The 21,898-nt window shown below is 45.8% G+C and overlaps 1 protein-coding gene across 2 annotated transcripts in view; it reads left to right on the top strand.

The window, feature by feature from the left end:
* Positions 1 to 21,898, top strand: part of Rell1 (RELT like 1) — an 80,434-nt gene that overhangs the window by 41,811 nt on the left and 16,725 nt on the right. Inside the window, exons 4-7 of one of the 2 annotated variants that reach the window (XR_002818365.1) lie at positions 62 to 119; positions 2,828 to 3,064; positions 5,463 to 5,601; positions 16,931 to 17,314. Coding sequence is in view for 1 of the 2 variants with exons in the window: in XM_023702810.1 (XP_023558578.1) it covers positions 62 to 119; positions 2,828 to 3,064; positions 5,463 to 5,598 (431 nt within the window). In the remaining variant the exon portion in view is untranslated. Of the gene's footprint in view, positions 1 to 61; positions 120 to 2,827; positions 3,065 to 5,462; positions 5,602 to 16,930; positions 17,950 to 21,898 lie in introns of those variants that run through there. The other variant, XM_023702810.1, reaches the window with a different exon arrangement.

The raw sequence follows: 21,898 nt of genomic DNA, 5'->3' as shown, positions 1-21,898 counted from the left end.
GTAATGCCGTGACTGCCCATTCGTCCCATGTTAATTCTTTAATTTCCTTTTTATTCCTCAGCAAATGTGGATGTGTTAAAGGCAATGGTAGCAGACAACAGCCTGGTCGATGCTGAAAGGTAAGTGCTTCTCCTGCCAGAGTGGGACCTGCTTCTTGCTGTCTGTGGGCACTGTCTGCACAGCAGCATCTCTGACAGTCCCAGGCCTCTGCTCACCAGGTGTCAGAGCGCTGCCCCCTTTACCTTTACAAAGTATGACAACCCCAAGTGTCTGCACATTGTAGTGTACCTGAGGGACCTCCTCTGGGTTGGAGCTGCTGTGCTAGAGCTCAGCGCCAGGGGGAGTAAGGCACGGAAGCCCAGAGCAGAGTCCTGACACTGGGAGACTGTTCCCTCACCGCTTCCTGGCCACTGATTCTGGGCAGGTTAGCTGAGCAGGCCAAGCTCCACTCCACTGTCTGTAAAGTGGAGATAACCATGCGTTGACATCATTGGGTAGAAGGAGTGCAAGGCACTGGGACACTGAAATACCTTTATTCATATGGGGATTAAATGAACAGTGGCTTTGGGCATACATGGTGCAGTTTAATTTTTTATTTCTGGTCTTAGGTTATGGTCAGTGAGCACCATATTCTTTCATCATTAAGGATGACAGTAGAGTGTGCATTTTTCCAGTAAGGAGCATTTAACCAAATGTCTACTGTGTGCTGGATTCTGAGCTGTCCGTGGTCCTCTTAGTCCCTTGCCCAGGAGGAGCTCAGTCTGGCCCTGGAGGTGGGCATGTGAGGCCTTACAGGGAACGGAGCCTGAGTGTGCTGCGGGAGAAGCCAGCTGAGAGTCTAGGTGCTCTGCAGGCCCGCAGCAGGTCAGGGAGGATGGGGCATCATGCGAACCAGGCCTTCCCAAGCAGCGCTGCTTGTAGAAAGAAGAGAGTCCAGGAGAAAAGGGGCAGTAATGCACAAATATAGGGCATAAGGTTCATCTGAGGTGGCCAGAGAATGGCCTGTGGCGGCAGCAAGAAGGCCACCTGGGACTGAGACATGGCCAGGGCTTGGATCTTGTTCTGCTTCGTTGCGGGGGATGCATGTGGCACCTCTGGAGTATCAGTGCAGCAGGAGATATTGGGTCAGTGATGCTGGACCCTGGACTGCAGAGAGGCGAGCTTGGGCTGTGAGTCGCAGATGGACACAGACTGCTGCCACGCTGCAGCCCTGGCAGTGGACAGCTGGGTTGAGACCATCAGCGCTGGTGTCTTTGGGTCAGTTGTCGGTGGGTGTCCTGTAGTAGCCGTATTCAGGTTTTGTACACAGCTGGCACTGGATAAGTGGTTGTGGAGCGACTAGTTAAAAGCCTAGATGTAGCTTTCCAACATGTGGTGTCAAGTTCACACTGCTTTCCTCTGGGAAGGTCCTGCTACGGGTTTTTATTTTAATAACTTCTGGAACATCACTAGAGAGCACCAGGGAACTTCCAGGTGGCCAAATGTGGAGGCTATCCCCTCACTCACGGCCTGTGCCTCTTTGAAATATGTTTGGTTTGGCCGTGTGGCAGCAGCCCCAAAGCTGGTATCTGCCATCGCTAGCCTCCCATGTGCCTTTGGGGCTCTTGCTGCGTGTCAGGTATCAGGTTCTGTGACACACCAGAGGCTGGTCATACCTGGTCCAGCCTGCTCTGTCTTGTTCTCATCCTTCCTGTTCTAGGGACGAGTGCCTGCACACGTGCCCTATGAAAGTAGCCAACATCTGGCCCTTATACACCTGCTTGTTACATTTTGGCTGTTTGGGCCACATTTCTTACTGAAGATCAAAAGTGGTCTCCATTGTTCCTGAAGCACCACATGGCGTGGTCGGGAAGACTGGCTTCTGCAATTCAGTTTCCTAGGTTTGGATTTTGATCCACAATTGTTTGCAAGCTACTTGGTTTCTCTAAACTTCAGTGCCCTCATTTTTATTTCTACTCTTTGTCCTGGGGATCAAAGCCAGGGCCTTGCACATGCCAAGCAAGCACTTGGCCACTGGGTTGTGTTCTCCACCCTGTCCTTTTTTCTTTTTGAGACAGGGTCTTGCTGTGTAGTTCAGGCTGTCCTTGAACTCACTGTGTGGCATAGGCTGGCTCAGACTAGTGACAATCATCTTGTCTCAGCCTCTTAGTGTTGGTATTACTGGTGTTTACCACCATGTCTAACCCAGTCTTCTTCTGTCATATGGTTTTATAAAAATTAGTTGAATTAACATAAAATTCTTGGAATGCTAAATGTTTATTTTTTATTACTATTATCAACACCATCAATATCTGTTTTGAGCATCACTTTGGATAACTTGACCTAAAGCTTTCTTCCTATGATGGCAATAGTCAGATTACATTGAATATTGTTACTATTATAAATCATCCAACAATGCCACTGGTATTTCTGTTTTTTGTCACCCAGGGCATGAATGTTCAGGGGATGATCCTGCTCGAGTTCTAGGCAGACATGGCTGTGTCTGAGAAGGTAGTAAGATTGCATGAGAAGAGAGATGGTGTTCGGAAGGAAACCTAACACCTGGAAGGCAAACATTGTGTCGCCATTAGAGCGCTAGTTTGTCTCTATTTCTAACCAGTTAATTGAATTCTTGAAGTGATAAATAACATTGTTATTGGTTGAAATGAGCTGTCCCTGTGGGGCCTGAGAGCTGAATGCTTGTATCTAAGATCAGCCCACCAAACCCATTTGCGCAATTTTCCCCCCATCTTAATCTGTTTCTTACATTACAGGGAGAGAATGCTCTGCCTAGGATTTCTTTCATGAAACCTGCTACCTTTTTGTTTCTTCTTCCTCCCCACCATAGCCCCCTGACTCCTAGCACCCCTGGCAGCCCTCCTGTGAGTCCCGGGCCCTTGTCACCAGGAGCCACCCCAGGGAAGCACGTCTGTGGCCACCATCTGCACACTGTGGGCGGAGCTGTCGAGCGAGATGTCTGTCAGCGGTGCAGACACAAGCGATGGCACTTCATAAAACCCACCAGCAAGTCCAGAGAGGCCCGACCACGACGCCAAGGGGAGGTCACTGTCCTCTCCGTGGGCAGGTAAGTTCCTTCAGAATGCTCTGGGTTTGCGTGTGTTGCTCTGGTGTCCAGATTTGCACTTAGCATTAGATATGTAGTATGTGCTGTAAGCCTGGTTCAGGGCAGACCGGGGCTTCTGGACGCTTTCTGATGTGGACTTTTCAGTAACAGGAGACTCCCAGAAGACAGCCATTGCTGGATGAGGAGATGTTTCAATGAAGGGGAATGATTAATTACTTGTCACAGAGCTTAGAACCACACCTGTGTACAGATGAGACCTTTTGTTTCATTTTTGGAAATCTAAGCACATGGCCAGGGAGCAGCGTGGCTGGCTCATCACGAGGCCATCCTAGGAGTGGTGCATGTCACGTGGCTCACAGTCCACGCTGAGAATTAATCACTTGCCCACACCTAACTGCTAGGCATCCAGGAAATACCACATTGCCATGTGCCAGGGTACAGAGGCCGGATGGATCTGGCACTTGACAGTCTCTGCCGTGGGATCTGTTGCACGCTGCGGTGGCTGCTTGCTTTGTGCTGACCGCTTGCTTCAGTCTACCTCTGCTGTGCCTGGGGCATCTCAGTCCTGCAGCACCATTTCCTTGTGAAGTGAGATCTTGCATTTTGAGGGATACAGCAACCTGGCGTGAAGCATCTCTGCAGTTCTGCAGTTTGAGTTCTGAGGCGCTTGCAGGAAGCTCATTGCTGAGGCCACATTTGGAAAGGCAGTGAGGCTGTGTGCTGGGGACAGGGTGCGCTGAGCAGAGCTGTTAGACGGCACCTTGTTTTTCTACTGAGAAACCTCTGGGCGCGGGGGAGCCTGACTTGTTGAAACCACCTCATTGAGTTCTGGCACTGCTGCTTAGGAGTGCTTTGTGCCTCAGTTTCCCTTTGGTCAAAGTGAGGATGTCAGTCACAGCCACCTCATAAGGTTGCTCTGAAGACTCAGTGAAATGACTCATGTGAAAGTTCGAGACCTGGTGGGGCCCCCAGGCACTCAGGACATGCCCTATTACCCTCGCTGTTTTAATGCAGCTGGGCGCCATCAGGTTGTTGCATAGCCCCCAGGGTGGGGGGCGGTTGCGGCTCCCTCGCAGCAGAGCCCTGCAGGACAGCTCACGACCTCAGGGTTTTATTGAGAGGAACAGTCGTGGGAATTTCTGAGTGCAGACAGGTAAGAGCCTGTAGCTGTTTGCACAAAGCACGTTTTGTTTGCTTTGAAAGAGAAAACTCGGCTGAAAGTTTGAACCTGGATTCAACATGGCTTTTTCCAATGGTGGCGGTCCAGCTCTGCTCCTGGCCACTGGGCCGGGAGCATGTAGTGACTGCAGCCTGTGGGCAGCATGTGTTGCTGGAGAGTCTTCCAGCTGGAAAGGACAGGTCTGTGCTCATGTCTTTCCCCTGCTCCTTTGCCTCCTCCTCCTCACGCTTCATGACCTCATTTTGGGCGAAGAAGGAGAATTTTATTTTGTATCATCTTAAAAGGAAATTTAGACCAGAACTAGAAAGAAAATACTATAAGGATCTGAGTATGATGTTCTAGATAACTACTTAATTCTTAATGAAAATCTCTGCCTTCTTTAACTTTTTCCTTAACCTTTAATGAAAATTTTATCTTTAAAGAAAAGGCAGAAATAAACTCCTAAACTCTACTACTTCTTAGTACTGAAGGAATGCTTTATTGAGGATCTCCTGTGTGTGGGTGTGCATGTGCATATGTGTGTGTGTGCATATGTAAACAGAGTCAAAACCCTCCGACAGGTGTGTTTTTGTGAGGTAGTCACCTATTTTGTTTATGCTTGTCTAGTTTACTAACCAGCTATATTTTTCTGCAGTCTTCTTTGGTTAAAGAAACCATTTCTGAGGGCTGGCGAGATAGCTCAGTGGACTAAGCACCTGCTTAGGCAAGCATAGATACCAAGGTTTGATCCTTGGTACCAAGGCCACCTGTCGGTCCTGATCCCTGGGTGTGATGAGCCTGTCACCGAGAACAAGTGTGGTGGCTCATGCCTATAATCCTAGTGCTAGGGAGGCTGAAAACAGGAGGCTCACTACAAGTCCGAGCTGCATAGTGAGACCCTGTACCAAATACATAAAAAAATACAAAAAAAAGCTACCCATTTTTAAAATCCGTGTCATTGCCACCACACCAAGGCTATTTTGTATCTGAATACTTGTACTTTCTAATGCACTTTCATACTCTATAATACCAGCAGTGTAGTCTGTGATGTGGTTGAGTCACAGTAAGCTGGAGAGGGGGGCGGGGATGGGGACCTGCTGGTCTGAAATGCCGCTTCTCTTGAATGTTTTCCATTACTGTCCTACCTTCTGACAGTCTGTTAGGGGTCCTGTAGATGAATACCATAATTGATGTTTTCTGGAAAAGCAAAGCCGTCAGATCACCTCTTTTCTCCCTCAGATTTAGAGTCACGAAAGTGGAACACAGGCCAAACCAGAAGGATCGGAGAAGTTTGATGTCTGTTGGTGGGACTGAAAGTGTCAACGGGGAAGTGCCTGTGACTCCAGTGAAGAGAGATCGAAGCGGCACCGAGTAGCAGGTGAGCCTTGGCAGCTTTGGGGCGGGGTGGTACATGGTGGGGAGGTCTGAGAGCCGGCTGTGCTCCTCTGTGCCGCAGGGGGTGGCACAGCTTTGCTGGAAGCAGGAAGGTTGAGGGGATGACTCGGCGCCCTCAGGGGCTTGGCTTGCATGACCAGGGGGTGCAGTGGTACAGTAGTATGGTGCAGTGGGGACCGGAGTGAGCCAGAAACCACGAGCACGAAGCGCATTTGTCTTCTTACCAGAAAAGGGAAAAAATTCTAGGCTTTAAAAAGTGAAATCCCAGATTGATACATCTAAGTCTTTATGACTGAATCACATGTATCTTAGTCATCACGTCTAGGTAAACTGTGATTGAAAGGGCAGGAGCTACTGATCCAATGCTTTTTCCTCTGATTGGAAATCAGTTTTCTTGGATGTATTACATCAAAGAACATATCTTCAATAAGAACATTACCCTGAACTCCCTTCAGGAGGAATAATACTGTTTCCACCCAATGGAAACAGTATTTTGGAGCAGTTCAAAAGCAAGATGAATGCTTCTTGGTTTGGCAAATTTCATTTAGGAAGATACTGCTTTAGCAGAGCAAAGCAGAATACCTATGATAACTTGGTACCAGCTCAGCTTTCATCTTGCTCTTCCCTTTCTGTTCTGGGCTGCGTAGCATTTATCCTTTTTATGCTTATTACATGGAAGCAGGCAGCACAGCACACTTGCTCTACAGGGTCCAGTGGAGCCATTTGGTCCTGACTTGACGGAAGAGTTTATCTGAACAAAGGTAGAATTGGTGCTGGTGCAGGGGCGTCAGGCCCGGCCTTGAAGGTGCAGGAAAGTAATGACAATTGAACCTGAGTGCTGTAGTCAGTCTGCCAGGTTTAAATTCCAGTTTGCCACTTGCTAGCATGGGGACCCAGGTAAAATACACCAGTTAGTTGTGCCTCACTGGCACATGCAGAGAATGCTGTGAGGGTGTGGTGGCGCAGCAGGGGCCGCCAGGCCTGGCATCTTGGAAAGGCTCCGCTCATGCCAGTGCTCTGCTTATGGGTCAGTTCCCTTGTTCAGTAGCAAGGATGCGGGTGTTTTGGTTGGAGGTTCTCAAATGATCTGCCGGGCTTTGAGGGGCTAAGCCTGTTCTAGAAGCAAGCTAGGGGAGTTGTGTTCCTGAATTCTCTGATAGCTACTTAGTGCTGGTTTTTACAGGCTTGCGTTTGGGAAAATCTGGCCCTTTCTCCTAGCTTCAGAGGCGCCTAGGAGCTTCCTGTAAAGAGAAGTAATGTAGAATAGTCCGTCTTAGGTCTCTGAGCCAGTTTCAGTAACCTTGGCAAGAGAGCCAAGTGGAATGTAGGAAAAGGAAGACGGTGATGAGGTGAACCATAGAGGAAGCTCGGATTAAGTAAGTAATAGGCCAGACTTCTCGACTTTGTGCTGATGTCTGTCTCAGATGTCAGCATTATAAACGCCCCCTTGTGGGGGTGGTATGCCCGTCCCACTGCTACAGATGAGGGTACTGATACACGTAAAAGTAAGGTATATAGCTGGAAAGAGGAGTTAGGAGTGGAACCTGGCTCTCTTACTCCAGATCTAACACTTGCCTTTCCTTCATCCTGCAGTACTGCTGGGGGGAGTGCCAACAATCTCAACTTCATGACATAGTGTGACAGTCACTCCTCATTTGTGACTACTTAAATTTAATTAAAATGAAAAATTTCACTCAGTACTTGCATTTAGTCACATTCCAAGTATTTAGCAGCCACAGGTGCCTAAGATACCCTGCTGGATATTGCAAATATAGATGTCATCACAGGAAACTTTATTGGGCACAACAGTAACTTGGATGTTAGCGTTGGACTGCTGGGTCACAGGGGCAAGCTAGAAGAGCGTCCTGATGAAGGTCAGGGAGGGTTTGTCTGGGGTGAGAAGTGTCCAGGTCGGGTGAGGAGGGCCCAGCCGGCTTAGTAGCCAGGACAGTGTGGCCCCCCGTCGGCACCTATCAGGTGTGTGGATGGGTCCTGGCCTGCGCAGCAAGTTGAGCAACAGAGCCGGTTGTTTGTGTAAGAACCTGTCTCAGTTGCACGCCACCTGTAGAGCGATCGTATTCTTGCACTCCCCCAGGTTTGGGCCTGGCCAAGATCTGGGAAGGTCAGAGGAGTTAGGTTTGCTCACCTGGCTTTCTTGGCCCGAATTCTGTCTGCAGTTGACCATGGAAATATGCTCTACCACCTGAAGACCCAGCCATATCTAATTGGCTTACAATTTGATATTGTCTGCAAAGCACGCTGCCATCCTGCAGAGTTATATGAAAGAGGGTCAGAGAGCCCATTTGGAAATGGTCCTTATGTGCCCTGGTCCTGTATTCTGTTTGACCGTGAAATAAAGGTATAAAGCACATTGGTTTTTAAGGCCGGTGTTGGGGACACAGCTGACCCCACTGAGGAGGTCATATTCATATTGCGCTGTGCTGTCCGCATCCACAGTGTGCACACAGGCCCTACAAAAGGGCTTTCTCTGAGCTTCTAGCTTGCTGTAATTTTGAAATGAAAAATACATTTTTTATTATGGGAAAGCAGAGACAATAATATGATTGCCCACGATGCATGAAATAAATGAATTGTAATGTAGCTTTTGGGGTCCTCTGCACCTGGCATGCTTTGAAAGGCCATCGCATGGGTTAACTTACTTAATCATATGACGGCAGTAGCAGTAGGTAGGTGCTAGGTAGTTCCCCATTTTGCAGAAGAGGGTCTTAAGGGTCTTGTGTAAATTACCAGGAAGAAAGGGACAAGCTTAACATCAAACCCAGGCAGCCAGGTATCACAGGCTTCCTTCTTTTGGGTCCAGGTCCCTGCTCAGGCCGACTCTGCTGTGGTGACCACAGGCGGCTCTTCCAGCAGGGCATGGGCTCAGAAAAAGGAAAGAAGTAGTCACTGGCATTTTAACAATTATGTACCCATAAAGATTTTCCTGCTAGCGTGCGGTTGTGTCTCGCACAGGGAAGAGTACCTCTGTGATAGTTAAAGGGACTCAGTTTTCAGTAGGGGCAACTTGAAATTTTTCCTTCTGGCCACAGTCTGTGGTTCTGGACTGAATCTGATTGTATCAGCCTAGAATGTAGCTGATACAGTAGCACAGGGGCAGTGTGTGCCTCTTCATACAGTGGAATGCTCTTTATTGTTGCATTACTTTTTTTTCCCTGAAACATATTTTTGTTCAAATTTCTGGAATTTTAGTTAAGCTATTTTACCAGATTCCTGTAGTGTGTTTTACTACAGACTCAGATATTTAAGTGCCAGCGCAGATCCACTCGTGGGTTGCTTCCTTCCCCCGCCCTCTTCCTTTCTGTTGCTGTTTTAGCAGAAACTAGACATGGCTCAGCGAGTGCTTTGTGCCCACGGGATCCACAGCCGCGGATCCCACCATGGACCCAGAGTATATTGTACAAGATGTATCTATTTGAAATAGGCCCATTTTGTCCTTGTCCTCATGTCCTAAGCAGTGCAGTGTCGCAGCTGCTTACATGGTATTCATATCATGCTTTTACTGTAAGTAATCTTGAGGTGATCAGAGGTTTTCAGGAGAGTGTGTGGGTTTTATGGAACTAGTGTGCCATTTTGTATAAGGGACTTTAGACTTCACAGATTTTTCTGTATCCTTGGAGGTTCCCTAGAATCAATCATACCGAAGGAGAAGAATAAGCATTTGAAACAATTTGTTAGGAAGATGGGGGCAGCATTCCCCGCTCTCTCTTTCATTTGAGCTTTTAAAAACAGTCTCTGTTATTTGTCCTCTCCTCCCCCTCGTTCTTCTTTGGCCTGAGGATTTTTTTTTTTTTTTTTTTTTTTTTTTTTTTTTTTTGTGGTTAGATCTAACTTACACTCTGCCTGATTTATTTTGGCAATGCAGTTAAAATGGTTTCTTTTTTTCCACAGAAAATGTGTTTTGATTTCTTCTTAGAAGAATAAGCTTTTGTTCTTCAAAGTTAAATAAATCGAATTGCTTTCAGTCTCCAAATGCCACTGCCTTGTCTTCATTGTCACTGGACTTTTGCTTTTTAAAAATGATACTGCAGTCAGCATTCACCAGTGCGTGCTTCTGAAGTATGCGGTCCTTTCCCCATTTTTTCTTTGTGTTTTACTGAAAACACTGCTTTGATAAGTTCATACGACAATGCTTCAAGCATGTTCACTTTCAATATTTAAGTTTTGCTCCATTTTGATTGGATCACTCAGAGGTTTTTTGCTGTTGAGCTTCTTGTAAATTCTGGATTAACCACCTGTCAGGTATGTAATGTGCAAATGTTTTCCCTCATTTTGTACGCTGTCCTTTAACTCTGCAGTTCCCTTTGCTGTGCAGCAGCATTTCAGCTTGGTGTGACCCCGTTCGTCTGGCTTGGCCTTTGTTGCCTGTTGTTTTGGTGTCCTATTTAAAATAACCCATGCCCAGGACAACGTCATGAAGATTTCTCACTGTTTTTCTCTAGTGGTTTCCCAGTTAATTTTTTCTTAAAACAAAAATTAATCACTATATATTTCTTTTTATTTTTGGGACTATTGTTTTCATTTTAGTAAAAGTTTCCTTTAAGGGGCTGGGGAGATGGCTCAGTGGAATAAGTGCTTGCCTGGTAAGCACAAGGGCCTGAGTTCAATCCCCAGTTCCACAAAAAAAAAAAAAAAAAAAGTTTCCTTTAATAAGCTGCCTAGGTTTAATTTTAATTGTGCCACTTGAGTACCAATAATCATAGGCCAGTTGCTTCGCCTTCTTGGCCTCAGTTTCCTCCTCTTCAAGAGGGCTTGTTGTTAAATGGCATGACACGTGTTTAGTTTTGAAATCAGTCCTTGACGTAGCTCAGTGCCTGCTGAATGCTCACTGCTAGTAAACACTCATGGCGCTCTGGGCGGTGCTGTGTGTTGGCCACTTCCCAGGCACCAGCTTCTGCACCGTGAAGCTCTGTCTTTACTCCCTAAGAATATAAGCATTCTGCATCCCCAGAACACCTCAGAAATAGTAGCATTGCCGCATCCCCTAGGCCTGTGGGCCACTTTCCTGTTCGTGTTAAGGAGACCTTGGAGGTAGCTGCTTCCCTCTTCTAAGAGGCGATATCAAAATTAGGAGAAAGGGGATTGAAAGCTTTGCTCACTTGAGTTCTTTTCGATTTAGAGACGGGAAGAGGAGGCACATGGCAGTGTGTGCAGGCTGCAGCTCCTGCGCCCCACCCCGCCCCACCCTGCCCGCTGCGCAGGGAGCTGAGTCTGCTTTGTGCCAAGACTCGTGGCTGCTGCTTCACCCCGAGCCTCTGGGACCAAGCGCAGTGGGCTTTCTTGACCATATCCCAGCCTTGCTCCCTGTCTGTGCAGGGGCCCTATTTGCTTCTTCCTGTCATGTAGGCTTGGAGAAGCATGGGGGGGCACCCTGACTTTGCTGCTATCTTCAGTTCTCTAAACTGATTTTCGTCTTCACACTCTCCAGGGAAGAAGGTGATGGTAGCGAAATGCCAAGTAGCAGCAGTATATTTTTTCCTTCCTAGCTCATGTTTTAATTTTTTTTCCAGGGAAAACATGAAGGTGGGGAACTGTGGGTTGAAGCCAGGGCCTTTGCCCTGAGCTACATCTCTAACTTTTAAAATTTTTATTTTAAATTTGGTCTCACTAAGTTGCTAATTTTTCCATGCTGCACTCTTAACAAGATTTTTCCTGCTTCTGTCCCTTAGAGTGCTGGGATTACAGATGTGTACCCCTACCTCTGGTTGGAAAATACATGACTTTAGAAAATCTCTTTTAAAAAAACAATCTCTTGTACAAGTGGATTTTAAGTTACGTTGCCCAGGCTGGCCCTGAACTCCTGGGCCCAAGTGATCCTCTTGCTTCAGCTTCCCAGGTTCCTGGGATTATAGGCACATACCACCCTGCCTGGGTAGAGTATGTATTTGTTTTAAAAAGCAGAAGGATCTCAGATTTGATGGAAGGCTCGTAGTTGATTCACTGGTCTAGAACAGGGCAATAGAATAGAAGTTAAGAGCAAGCGTTCACAGCTAACGCGGGCATTGATGTGGCTTCTATCCGTGTCTTCAGTTGCCTAACGCATTTCTCTGGGCAAAGCCACATTATTTGAGGCCTTCGCGTTCCTGGGAGGAAGCCTTGCTTCATGGAATCTCTGGTGGCAGAGGGGCACGGAGGCCGCATCTGTGCAGGTGCACTGGGTGAAGAGTAGGAAGGGAGAGGTGGTGAAGTGGAGTGAAAGGCGCGTGAGGGAGGACAGAAGTGGTTCAGGGCTTGTGCATAATAGCAGCCCCGTTTACAGTGAAGCGCTAGTTTCAGAGGGATTGATGTTCCCCGAATTCCAGGACTGAGTAGTGGTAGGGCTTGGATGAAGAGACCTGCGCACTTCGGCGGTCCTGCCCTTGGTGGCTGCGTAGGACCAGGAGCTCCGCTTTCCCTGGTGAGGAGATAAGCACCCATGCCTTCCTCCCATGCGGGCTCTCCTGCCTTGAGCACCTGTGGATCATCCAATGCCGTTTGGCTTTTCCAGGTCAGGTGCGGGCTTGTGTGCTCATCTGGTCTTCACTAAGGTAGGCTGAGGTCGGAGACATTTAGATCTTGAAGGAATTTTGACTGCTGGTTCAGTTCAATTCAGATCCTGTTGAAACTTTCAAATGCATTCATTGAGCCCCTACTGTGTGTCAGGCACTCTGGCTGGCCGTGGGGAGGCAGCAGGGTATAAGGCGCATGGACAGTCGGAGGCCAGGCTGTTATGGGGCTTCTGTTGTAGTTTTGCAGTGGGCTTTTCTCCCCTGTGCCTGCTGGTTTCTGAGTTATAGGCTGAGCCCTTATGAGCTGCCTGTATGGTTCAAGGTCATGCTGATCATTTATGGCAGAGCTTGAACTTATGATGACCTTACGCTGACCTCAGTCTCCAATCCCCCCACCTCCCCTCAGCCTGCCGATTGCAAGGATGGAATCTCTCTCTCTCTCTCTCTCTTTTTTTTTTTTTGAAAATTTTAAAGACACACACAATAAAGTTACCCAAATAGCATAAAAATTTTCAGGGTGAAAAACTTAACAGAAGTAAATTTTGACTCCACCTGCACCCCTACTACCAAAATTATCTCCTGTGCCCTTCCCAAAAGGGGCTCATGGTTTTAAGTTTCTCTGTATCCTGTCAGAATTGCACTGTATGTATACATACTCAAGCATCATGCTATGTAAATGGTGTCTCTTCTTTTGCCCTCCACAGTGGGAGCAGATTCCTTCCACCTCCTTCCGTGGAAGTCCATGACTTTCTGGTTCTTGGTTCTCTAGTTGTTGAGTCTTTACCCACAGATGCTTGAGGTGGAACCAGGTTTTACTTTACCATGTTAACTCATCCATCATGAGTGGAAATACTGGACCTATTTAAAAAGTTACCTGCCATATTTGTCCTGTATTGTTGGGAATAGCTCCTGGACATTTATGGCCATAACCTGGGAGATGGTGGGTTGGGAAGCTAGAAGTATGCTTCACTGTCACCAATGATGGTGTCTGAGATTTTCTTCCACAGCTTTATTCTATGCAAAGAATATACTGAAGCATGGGTCAGTGTGCCCTTGCTGTTGCCAGCCCTTTCAGAAGACTTAGGAAAGAGCACCCGCAGCATCTGCTCTTTGACCCAAGGAATCTCCGGAGCAGTGGGGGCAGCCAAAGACTTGGGAGAATTTTAGGGTGACCTTGAAAGGGCTCGGGGAACAGACAATGAAACGCTTTCTGGGACTTTGTTGCCTGAAACTAAGACAAAGATGAAATTAATAGTTACAACCAGGATTTTTCCTTTTCTTAATTCGTACCCTGAGATTTTGAGTCCTGCTAACATGAAGTGTCTTAAGTGAAAAGTGCACTGTGGTATGTTCCTCCTAACCTACGCCTGCCAAGGTGCCAGGCACCTTGTGCAGGCAGAACGGCTGCCAGACTGTGGTGTCGTATATCAGTCATGGTGACCCATGGGCATGTAGCAACGCTCTGTACAGTAGGGACAGGGACAAGAAAGTCCTCTAACAAAGAAGTTTGATATTTAACATAATGATTAGTAGTACATACACATAACCCCAAGACTTCAATGTTAATGTTGACATTATTAACTTAACTCTTTTCATCAATAACTTTCCCACATATTTAAATTGAAAAATATAGATTAACAGTCCTGTGGTTAATTAATAACAGTTAATTAACTGAATTAATAACAGTTCTCTGGCCCATGGCTTTTAGTCAGATCAGAGCACTATCACCGAGCCATACCCCCATTCTCTAGGTGTACTTCCGATCGTCTCAGCGGCTGGGCTCTTAGAATACAGGTTATTAGCATCATCTAGCTGTTCATATAAGCACAATAACTCTCGCTGGGGAGGCCCTGTCAGCAATTCCAGTTTCCTCCTGTTCTGTTGCCCTTAAGCCCCCACCAGGTAGATAGGGACAAGCGAGAGTACCAGATCTCAGGGGTGCGCAGATGTTGCCGTGGTAATCAGGTGGTGTGTTTTGGTGTAGGCTGATGGTATAATCTTTCGGGTCTGGTCACTTGAAGTGAACTTCCTGCTTTTCAATTTTAATTGTGTGCCCATGGCAAGGTGCTGGACCTGGAAGCCTGGGTTCCTCCTGTGACAAAGGGGATTGTTGCTGACTCATGGCCTCCTGGGGAAGGTAGAGTTAGTGTACCTAGAGCACTTAACTTTTCAATACCTGGCCTTAGACTCTGTACTGTCAGTCCCTATTACTCAGTGTGAACCAATCCCAGGGTTCGATTCCCTGGACTGTTGTTCTTGAGCAGGGTGCTTTGGGGTTTTCTCCTGTGATCAAAGTCTTTCATTTTTGCAACTTAGGCTGTAAAGGGTGGGTCTTGCTGGTTCCCGCCCATCTTTCCTATTGTTCTGTTGTACTCATTTGGCTTCTTTTTAATTTCAATCTTTTCAGCAGTCAGCCTTTCCTCTGCTCCATCTTTGCTGGTGATTCCTTTCTGGAAAAACTGAAGGGGGAACTACCCGCTCGGGCCCCCCTCCTGTCCCTCTCATGGACAGGAGCTTTCTTTCTCTCAGTAAATATGTTCTGCTCATAACCTCAAAGAAAAAAAAAAAAAAAAAGAAAGAAAGAAAAGAAAACTTTGTGTGTGTGAAACGGGGGATTGAACTCAGGCCCTTGTGTTTGCCAGGCAAGCGCTTATTCTATTGAGCTATCTCCTCATCCCCAAACAGAAAACTTTTGAAATGAGCTTTTTGCTCCTGATTCTCACTGCAAACAACAAGCAGGAACCATGCTACAACCTGAGTGTTCAGGTTGTAATTGAAATACCCAGATTAATCTTCCACCCTTAACCTCAGTCGCTCCCAAAGTCTCAGAACATGCCACACATGACCTCCAACCCAGCTCCCAATGGAGCCTTTCTTCCCAGCTGAAATCTCTAGAGCCCGCCGGCCTTTACCATCTTCCTTCCTATCTGCGTCTTGGCCTTCTGAGTGGCAACACCAGTCGCCCACCAAACTCTGGCTCACAGTATTTTAGGTCTTCAGTCAGTATCTCTAGACCTTTCCCGCTCATCCTGTGAACCGTTTCAGAAGCTTCTGGGTCATAAGGCCATGTAACATCAGCAACGACCCCATTTTTCTGGGTATAAAATCTATCTAAGCACTTTTTGTTACTCTAAATGGGATCGTAAAACTCTTACAGTGGTGAGTCATTGCATCCAGGCCTGACATCCCTTGTTTTTCTCAATACAGAAATGCCAAGTTGTAAAGGAGCATAGAAGGAGGAGACAAAAGGAGCGAAACACCTACTTTCTACTTAATAGCCTCGTTTAAATTTTTCCTAGAACATTCTCATGTTTTGTTTTTGTTTTTTTTAAATCTTAGGATCATTTTAGTATTTCTTCATCTTTGGCCCTTTTAGCTTTTGCTAACTCATATTTTCATGTTTGTTGGTTCCTTCCTGAAAGCAGTGTCACATTTCGTTGTGGTCAGCTAGGTGGTACACATTTATGGTCAGCATGTCAGGCTGGGAAAATGTGGCCTAAGGAATTACGTTTATAACTAAGAACTTGACTTGTGCCATTTTGGGAAGGACAGTGTTTCATTTCCATTTTTAGCTAAGGGAATAATAATCCTTTAACTCATCTTTTTTGGAAAATCAGTTTTTCTCTCTGTATCTCTATCTGATTTCTGTCATCATCACTGCAGATTACTGTGAATGTTATGAATGACAGCAAAGGATAATACGGCTGATATTGGAGTGTTTATCCTGAAGGTTGAGTTGTAACATAAGTGAATGGTACGACCCTAAATTGAGAGCTCTCCCTGGGCTTCTGTGAGTGTCTTTGGGTTCTTTTCATCTCAGGTGTCCCTTGGCATTTACAGGCACACATGGCGTTGGGAGTCCCACTGGGTTTGTTGCCCAGGCTTGTGTAGGTTGCCCTGCATGTGAGTATTTTGGAAGACAATGGTGGCTCGATAATTTTGGTCTTGCCCAGTCTTCATGAAAGTAAAAGTGTCCAAAGCTACCAACTGGGTGAGTTGTTTATAAAAAGCCCCTGGGAGAGCAGGAAATGATAGTATTTTATAAGGTTGGCAGCTTTATTTTTAATGCAGTGTAAACATGGACATAACAAAGGCCAGTTGTCAGAAAGACGTAACAGCGTCACCCAGAATCCCCCAGGTAGAGTGAGGGCTGAGTGCAGAGAAAGCATGGACCCCAGGAGTAGTGGAGTGCTCGCCTAGTGTGTGTTCAATCCCAGCACTGCAGAAGGCCTCAGAAGACAAGGAGGACCTCACATTGTGAGGGAAACCCAACCAAGACCCAAGCATCTCAGGTAGAGACCCAAGGTTGGTGCCATTTAGTGTGGCTTTGGAAAGGCGTCCTGCCTGACACATCCAAGGCTCCTTGTGCCTGAGATCGTCACTCTGGAGCTCAGTATGTGACAGAAGGTAGCAGGGGAGTTCAAGAGCGTGTTGCCCCAGAGAAATTCTACAAGACTCACAGGGAGAATGGCCACCACCACCTCAGAAGCACTTGTCACCTTAGAAGCCACCTGAGAAGAAGATGTCACCTCAGAAACTACCTTAGAAGCATTGTCAATGCTCCAAATCTCCTGTGGTTCTCAAACTCCTTGTTTGTTTCTCTGGCTTTGATAATGAGGTCCTTTTGGAATTGTGTTACTTAAATTTCCATCGACTGAATTCTAGAAGTGCATCATGGGAGAAGGGATGAGGCAGGATGGGGTGGGAGAAGGGCCACTTGGATCTCAGGTGTTCAGGTGGGTCAATAAGTAATGTTTCCCTCTTGCTAAAGCTTCAGCTTTTTGTTTTGTGTGTTTTCTCTTGCAGTGGGGACCTTATTTGAAGAGTAAGAGACTGAGAACTTACAAGACATGAAGTTGCCTAAGGAATATTTTTATATATTTTATAGTTCCTTTCGTGATGCCAGCGAGCATGCGGATACAACCTAAAAGGGAATGTTGCTGCACTGGATACGGAACTGTTTGCTTTGAAAAAAGTTTTAGTTTTAAAAAGTTGTGTGAAAAGTTTATTACATTTCTAGAAAAGGAAAGAATTCATTTTTTATCTCATCAACCACCCCCAGTCCTCCCTTCCCAGGTGTCCATGCCGATCTTGGTGTCCACCCTGGGGTTCTCCCCCTCAAGACCACTCTGTAATGTAAGTGGAACTGTTTGTGTACAGCCAGAGCTTATGCTGTATGTGTGTGTGTGTGTATGCATGTGCGTGCGTGTACACATTGCCTTTACCCCAGGTGTTATATCCCATTTTTATATTTATGCTAAGGTGATCTTCACGTGTAGTTTGGCTGTTACACAAGGCAAATCTTTGTGGCAAAAGTCCCTGAAAGTTATTTAATCTAGCACTGAGAAGTTGACTCCTCAAAGATCATAGAGTCAGATGGGGCCAGAGGCTAGCCTTCGGTCCCTCGAGCAAGAGCTCGGTGTTCCCTCCTGCTGCCACCATGCCGCTCCTCGGGGATTTACACAATATTGAGGGACTTTTCTGGTTTGATTTTTGTTTCAACTTGAGCTAATCAATTGTTTTTCTTCTCCATGGAAAAAAGGGGTAAAATAGCCTCAATTCACTAAAAAAATATGACAAACTAAGCTAAAAACAAAACAACCTTACTTACATCTCATGCCACACGCCTGTGCGACCTCTGCGTGTTTTCTTCGTGCTGTTTCTTTCTTCTTCTAACTGATGCTTGGTATTTAAGACAGTAGCTTCTTTCCATGCAGGCCTGGAAATACTCGTTCTCTGTCTCTTGTGTGTCTCTGTCTCTCTCTGTGTTTCTGTCTCTCTTGTGTCTGTCTCTGTCTCTCTGTGTCTTGTCTGTCTGTCTGTCTGTCTGTCTGTCTGTCTGTCTGTCTGTCTGTCTGTCTCTGGCTCTTTCTGTCTGTCTCTAGCTCTGGCTATCTGTGTCTGTGTCTCTCTATCTGTCTCTCTCTGTGTCTCTGGCTCTATCTCCATCCTTCCCTTTTCTGTCTTTTTCTCCAGCTTTACACTGTATGAAAGACCTGAAAGGACACAGAGGCAAAATACAGTATTTTTGACCGATCAGCTAGGTGTCAGGGAATCTCCGAGCCCGGCCTGCCACCTCCATGTCAGTGTTGGTAATGTGCCTTGGGTACTTCTATTATTTCAAAGAGAAAAAGCACCTTTCTTGTTTGGCTCCTGAAAAAAATATTTCCGTAAAAATATACTTAAAAGTATTGGCTATAAAAACATGTTTTAGACTCATGTTTCTAGCATTAAACTAAAACTATAACCTTTTCAGTGACTGGTCCACGTGACCTCGTGCTGGCCACCAATGAACAGCGCCTGCGCGTAGCTTTATTTCCGTGGCAGAAGCCAGCGTGGGAGCCAGTTTCGCTGCAGCTGAGAAAGCATCAGTCTCGGGACTGTCGGGGAGCGCACTGGTGTAAATAATGCGTGTGCCCTCCGGGTCAGTTGTTTGTCTTTAAAAGTAAAAGACCCATACTTTTTTGCTTAAGATATTCATGTATTCTGCCCTCTAAATGTTGAATGATAAAATGTAAGATATTCTTCAGCTTTAATTATTTTTTTAAATTTTATTCAAGTCAGAGCACTTTTTATAGCAATATAGCTGCCAAGGGAATACTCAAAAATATTTAAAATTGTATTTATACCGAGAGTACATTTTAAATATTTTCTCATACTTGAGCAGTTTTGGTCTGGCTGGCTTCCAAATATGCCAAAAGTTAAGCATTCAATATTTTCAACACATAAGCTTTTTATTGGTTCCCAAAGCAACTGATGTTTACAGTTCACGTGTTATGCCCTCTCCTCAGAAGGAGTGGAGATCCACAGTGAACTCGCTGTACAAAACACTAATGATGGATACAGCTTTTTGGTGTAGTAAATGTGTTGGCTACCACCTTGATGTAAAAATTTGTAAAGGAAAATTTTCAATGTTTTGAATGTTAAATGTATTTTTAACTGTCTGGTTTGTACTTTTACAACTTTTGTACTACCAAAGCAGAGTTAAAAATAAAAAACCTTAAACACAGTGCCTTGGTTTGAATGATTCATTTGCTGGTGCCGTGTGCCGAAAATACCAGGATGGAGCATAATCTTCCAGGGCCTGATTTTTTTTTTTTTTTTTTTTTGGTGGAACCAGGGATTGAACTCAGGCCCTTGAGCTTGCCAGGGAAGCGCTTATTCCAATGAGCCATCTCCCCAGCCCCAAGGTCCTGATTTTTTGTCTTGATTTAGGAAGTCACCATTTGACTGATATTCATTGGATTTTCCCTCTATCCCCCAGTTAGTTTTTAAAATTTGGGGATAATTTTGGTCAGAGAGAAGAGTTGCAAAGACAACACTTCACGTATATCCTTTACTTTATTCTCTTTCATGCTAATGTTTTGCATCACCATAGAGCAATTGATTAAAACTAAGAAATTAACATTGATTTAGTGCTCACGTTGGCAGCAAATATTACTAGAATTGGAACATAGGCTCAATACTGTTAACTAAATTAATAGCTGCTTTGGATCTCACCACTTGGCCTAACACCTCTTGTTGATCCCATCACCCCCACTGCCCTGCATTGTTGGAAGTCCTCAGGCTTCTGGGATCTTGGATTGTTGGCAAAACTGCTCTTACGTTTCATGACCTTGACCCTTGATGGCACATGACTCAGTTCTTTTCTGGAATTTGCTGCAGTTTCAGCTTCTGTCTTGGTTACTCTTCTCTTGTTGCTGGGACAAAATACCCAACACCCAGAATTAAGGAAGGAAAGGTTTATTTAGCTCACCGTTAGTGGAGGTTTCAGTCCATACTCAGCTGGCTCTAGGGCAGAGTGACACATGGCAGGGAGCAGCCGTTCATGGCAGCAGCAAAGAGCAAAGAGATGGGCAGCAGCTCTGGCAGCTAGCAAGTCTCTCTCCCCTCCTTACATTGTAATACAGATTCCCCACCCCAGGGCTAGGGGGTAGCACTCACACCTGCAATCCCAGCATTGGATCAAGAGTCAATCACAGGGCCTGAGTTCCCATCCCCCGTACCACCACAAAAAAAAAAAAGTCAATCACAAACTCAAGAAGCTGCCCCGTTACTGCCTGAGGCTTTCAGGGGACAACTAGACACAAACCATAACATTCCACCCCTGGACCCCCAAAGACTCATGCACATCCCTTTACCATTCCAAAAGGTACACACAGGATACCAAGCATTGGGACCAAAGCGAAGTCCCTCTCCTGTGCCATTCTGAGGCTGCCAAGGGAGGGGTGGTCTGCTGCCTCCTGTGATGCCCTCAGGCCATCCTTTCTATTCTCTTGTTCCCTCCTGGCAATGGAGATCCTTTCAGCTCTATCTTTACATTCCACTTCATTATTGGAGTTGGAGTTTCCTTTCTAAAACTTGGCAATTGGGGCTGGTGAGATGGCTCAGTGGTCTAAAGCACCTACTTAGAACAAGCTTAGCAAAGCACAGGGACCGCGGTTCAATCCCCCAGCACCACATGCCAGCCAGCCCCGCTCCCTGGTGGGCTGAGCTGTCCACACCACAAATAAATAAATAAATAAAATTAAAAAAAAATAAATAAAAAAATAAAACTTGGCAATTAAGTCATTCTGCTGGGCTCCTTGCTCTTGATTCTCAGCATAAATCTGACTAAAAGCCCCCAACAATATCCATGCTACTACCTCAACATGTGATTGCATTGAAATTTCTTTTGCAAGATTAATCAGTCTGCTGCCCTTAAGCTCAGTCTCAGGCAAAGTCTCTGGACATGAGTAAAATGCAAACTTTCTGTGAGCCATAACACGAATCGCCCAGAATCCAACAACCAATGCAGTCCTTGCCAGCAGAAACCTCCCCAGCCTACTGTTTAAGGCAGATTTCTGTCAGCCTTCTGGTCTTCTGAGCTCTAACCAGAATTTCCTACAGAACAGCCGACGCTGTTCCAGCGCTTGGCTTGTAGGAAACCTCTCTGAACCTTTCCTATCTCTTCCCAAAAGCTCTTAATCCACATGGTCAGATATGTCCACAGCAATGACCCCACTCTGGTATCAAGTTCTGTCTGTTACTCTTCTCCAATTGTTGAGACAAATACCTGACACCCAAAATGAAGGAAGGAAAGGTTTATTTAGCTCACAGTCAGTGAAGATTTCAGCCCCTGCTCAGCTTGCTCCAAGGCAGAGTGGCATGTGGCAGAGAGCAGCCCTTCATGGTGGCAAAGAACAAGAGAGCAAAGGTAGGGGCAGCAGCTCTGGCAGCTAGTTTCCTCTCTCCCCTCACATTGTAATGCAGATTCCCCACCCCAGGGCCAGGGGGTAGCACTCACATGTGCAATCCCAGCATTGGATGAAGAATCAATCACACACTCCAGAAGCTTCCCCATGGCTGCATGAGGCTCTGGGGGAACAACTAGACACAAACCGTAAGTTTCCTTCTGTTTTTTGTGATGGGCTGAAGTTGCACTAGGGAAGCTGTACCACAGGTGCTGTGTTCTTCCCATTGTATCTCTTCAGTGGCACTTTTTTTTTTTCCCACTGAACTCCACATTTATTTATTTTTATTAATTTTATTGAGAAACAAATAGCAATGACAAAGTTTCAAAATCGATTAGTAGGACAATTTCAATAACTAATACATTGCATATTGTTGTCTTTTTAGTGGTGATTCATGGTATAAGATGCAGATGTGATATCCTGTCCAAATACCATTAGTACAAATCTTTCTTCTCATTGAATTAAGAGAAAGTAGCTGTATATCTATCCTATTTTGTATATACAGATACAAAATGGTCCTTCATTTGTATCCCCTTTTTTG

This window comes from Octodon degus, unplaced genomic scaffold, assembly GCF_000260255.1.
Source record: "Octodon degus isolate 3935 unplaced genomic scaffold, OctDeg1.0 scaffold00158, whole genome shotgun sequence".
NCBI classification, from domain to species: Eukaryota; Metazoa; Chordata; class Mammalia; order Rodentia; family Octodontidae; genus Octodon; species Octodon degus.
The sequence above is the reverse complement of the archived record's forward strand: the minus strand, read 5'-3'. Positions and strand labels throughout refer to the sequence as shown.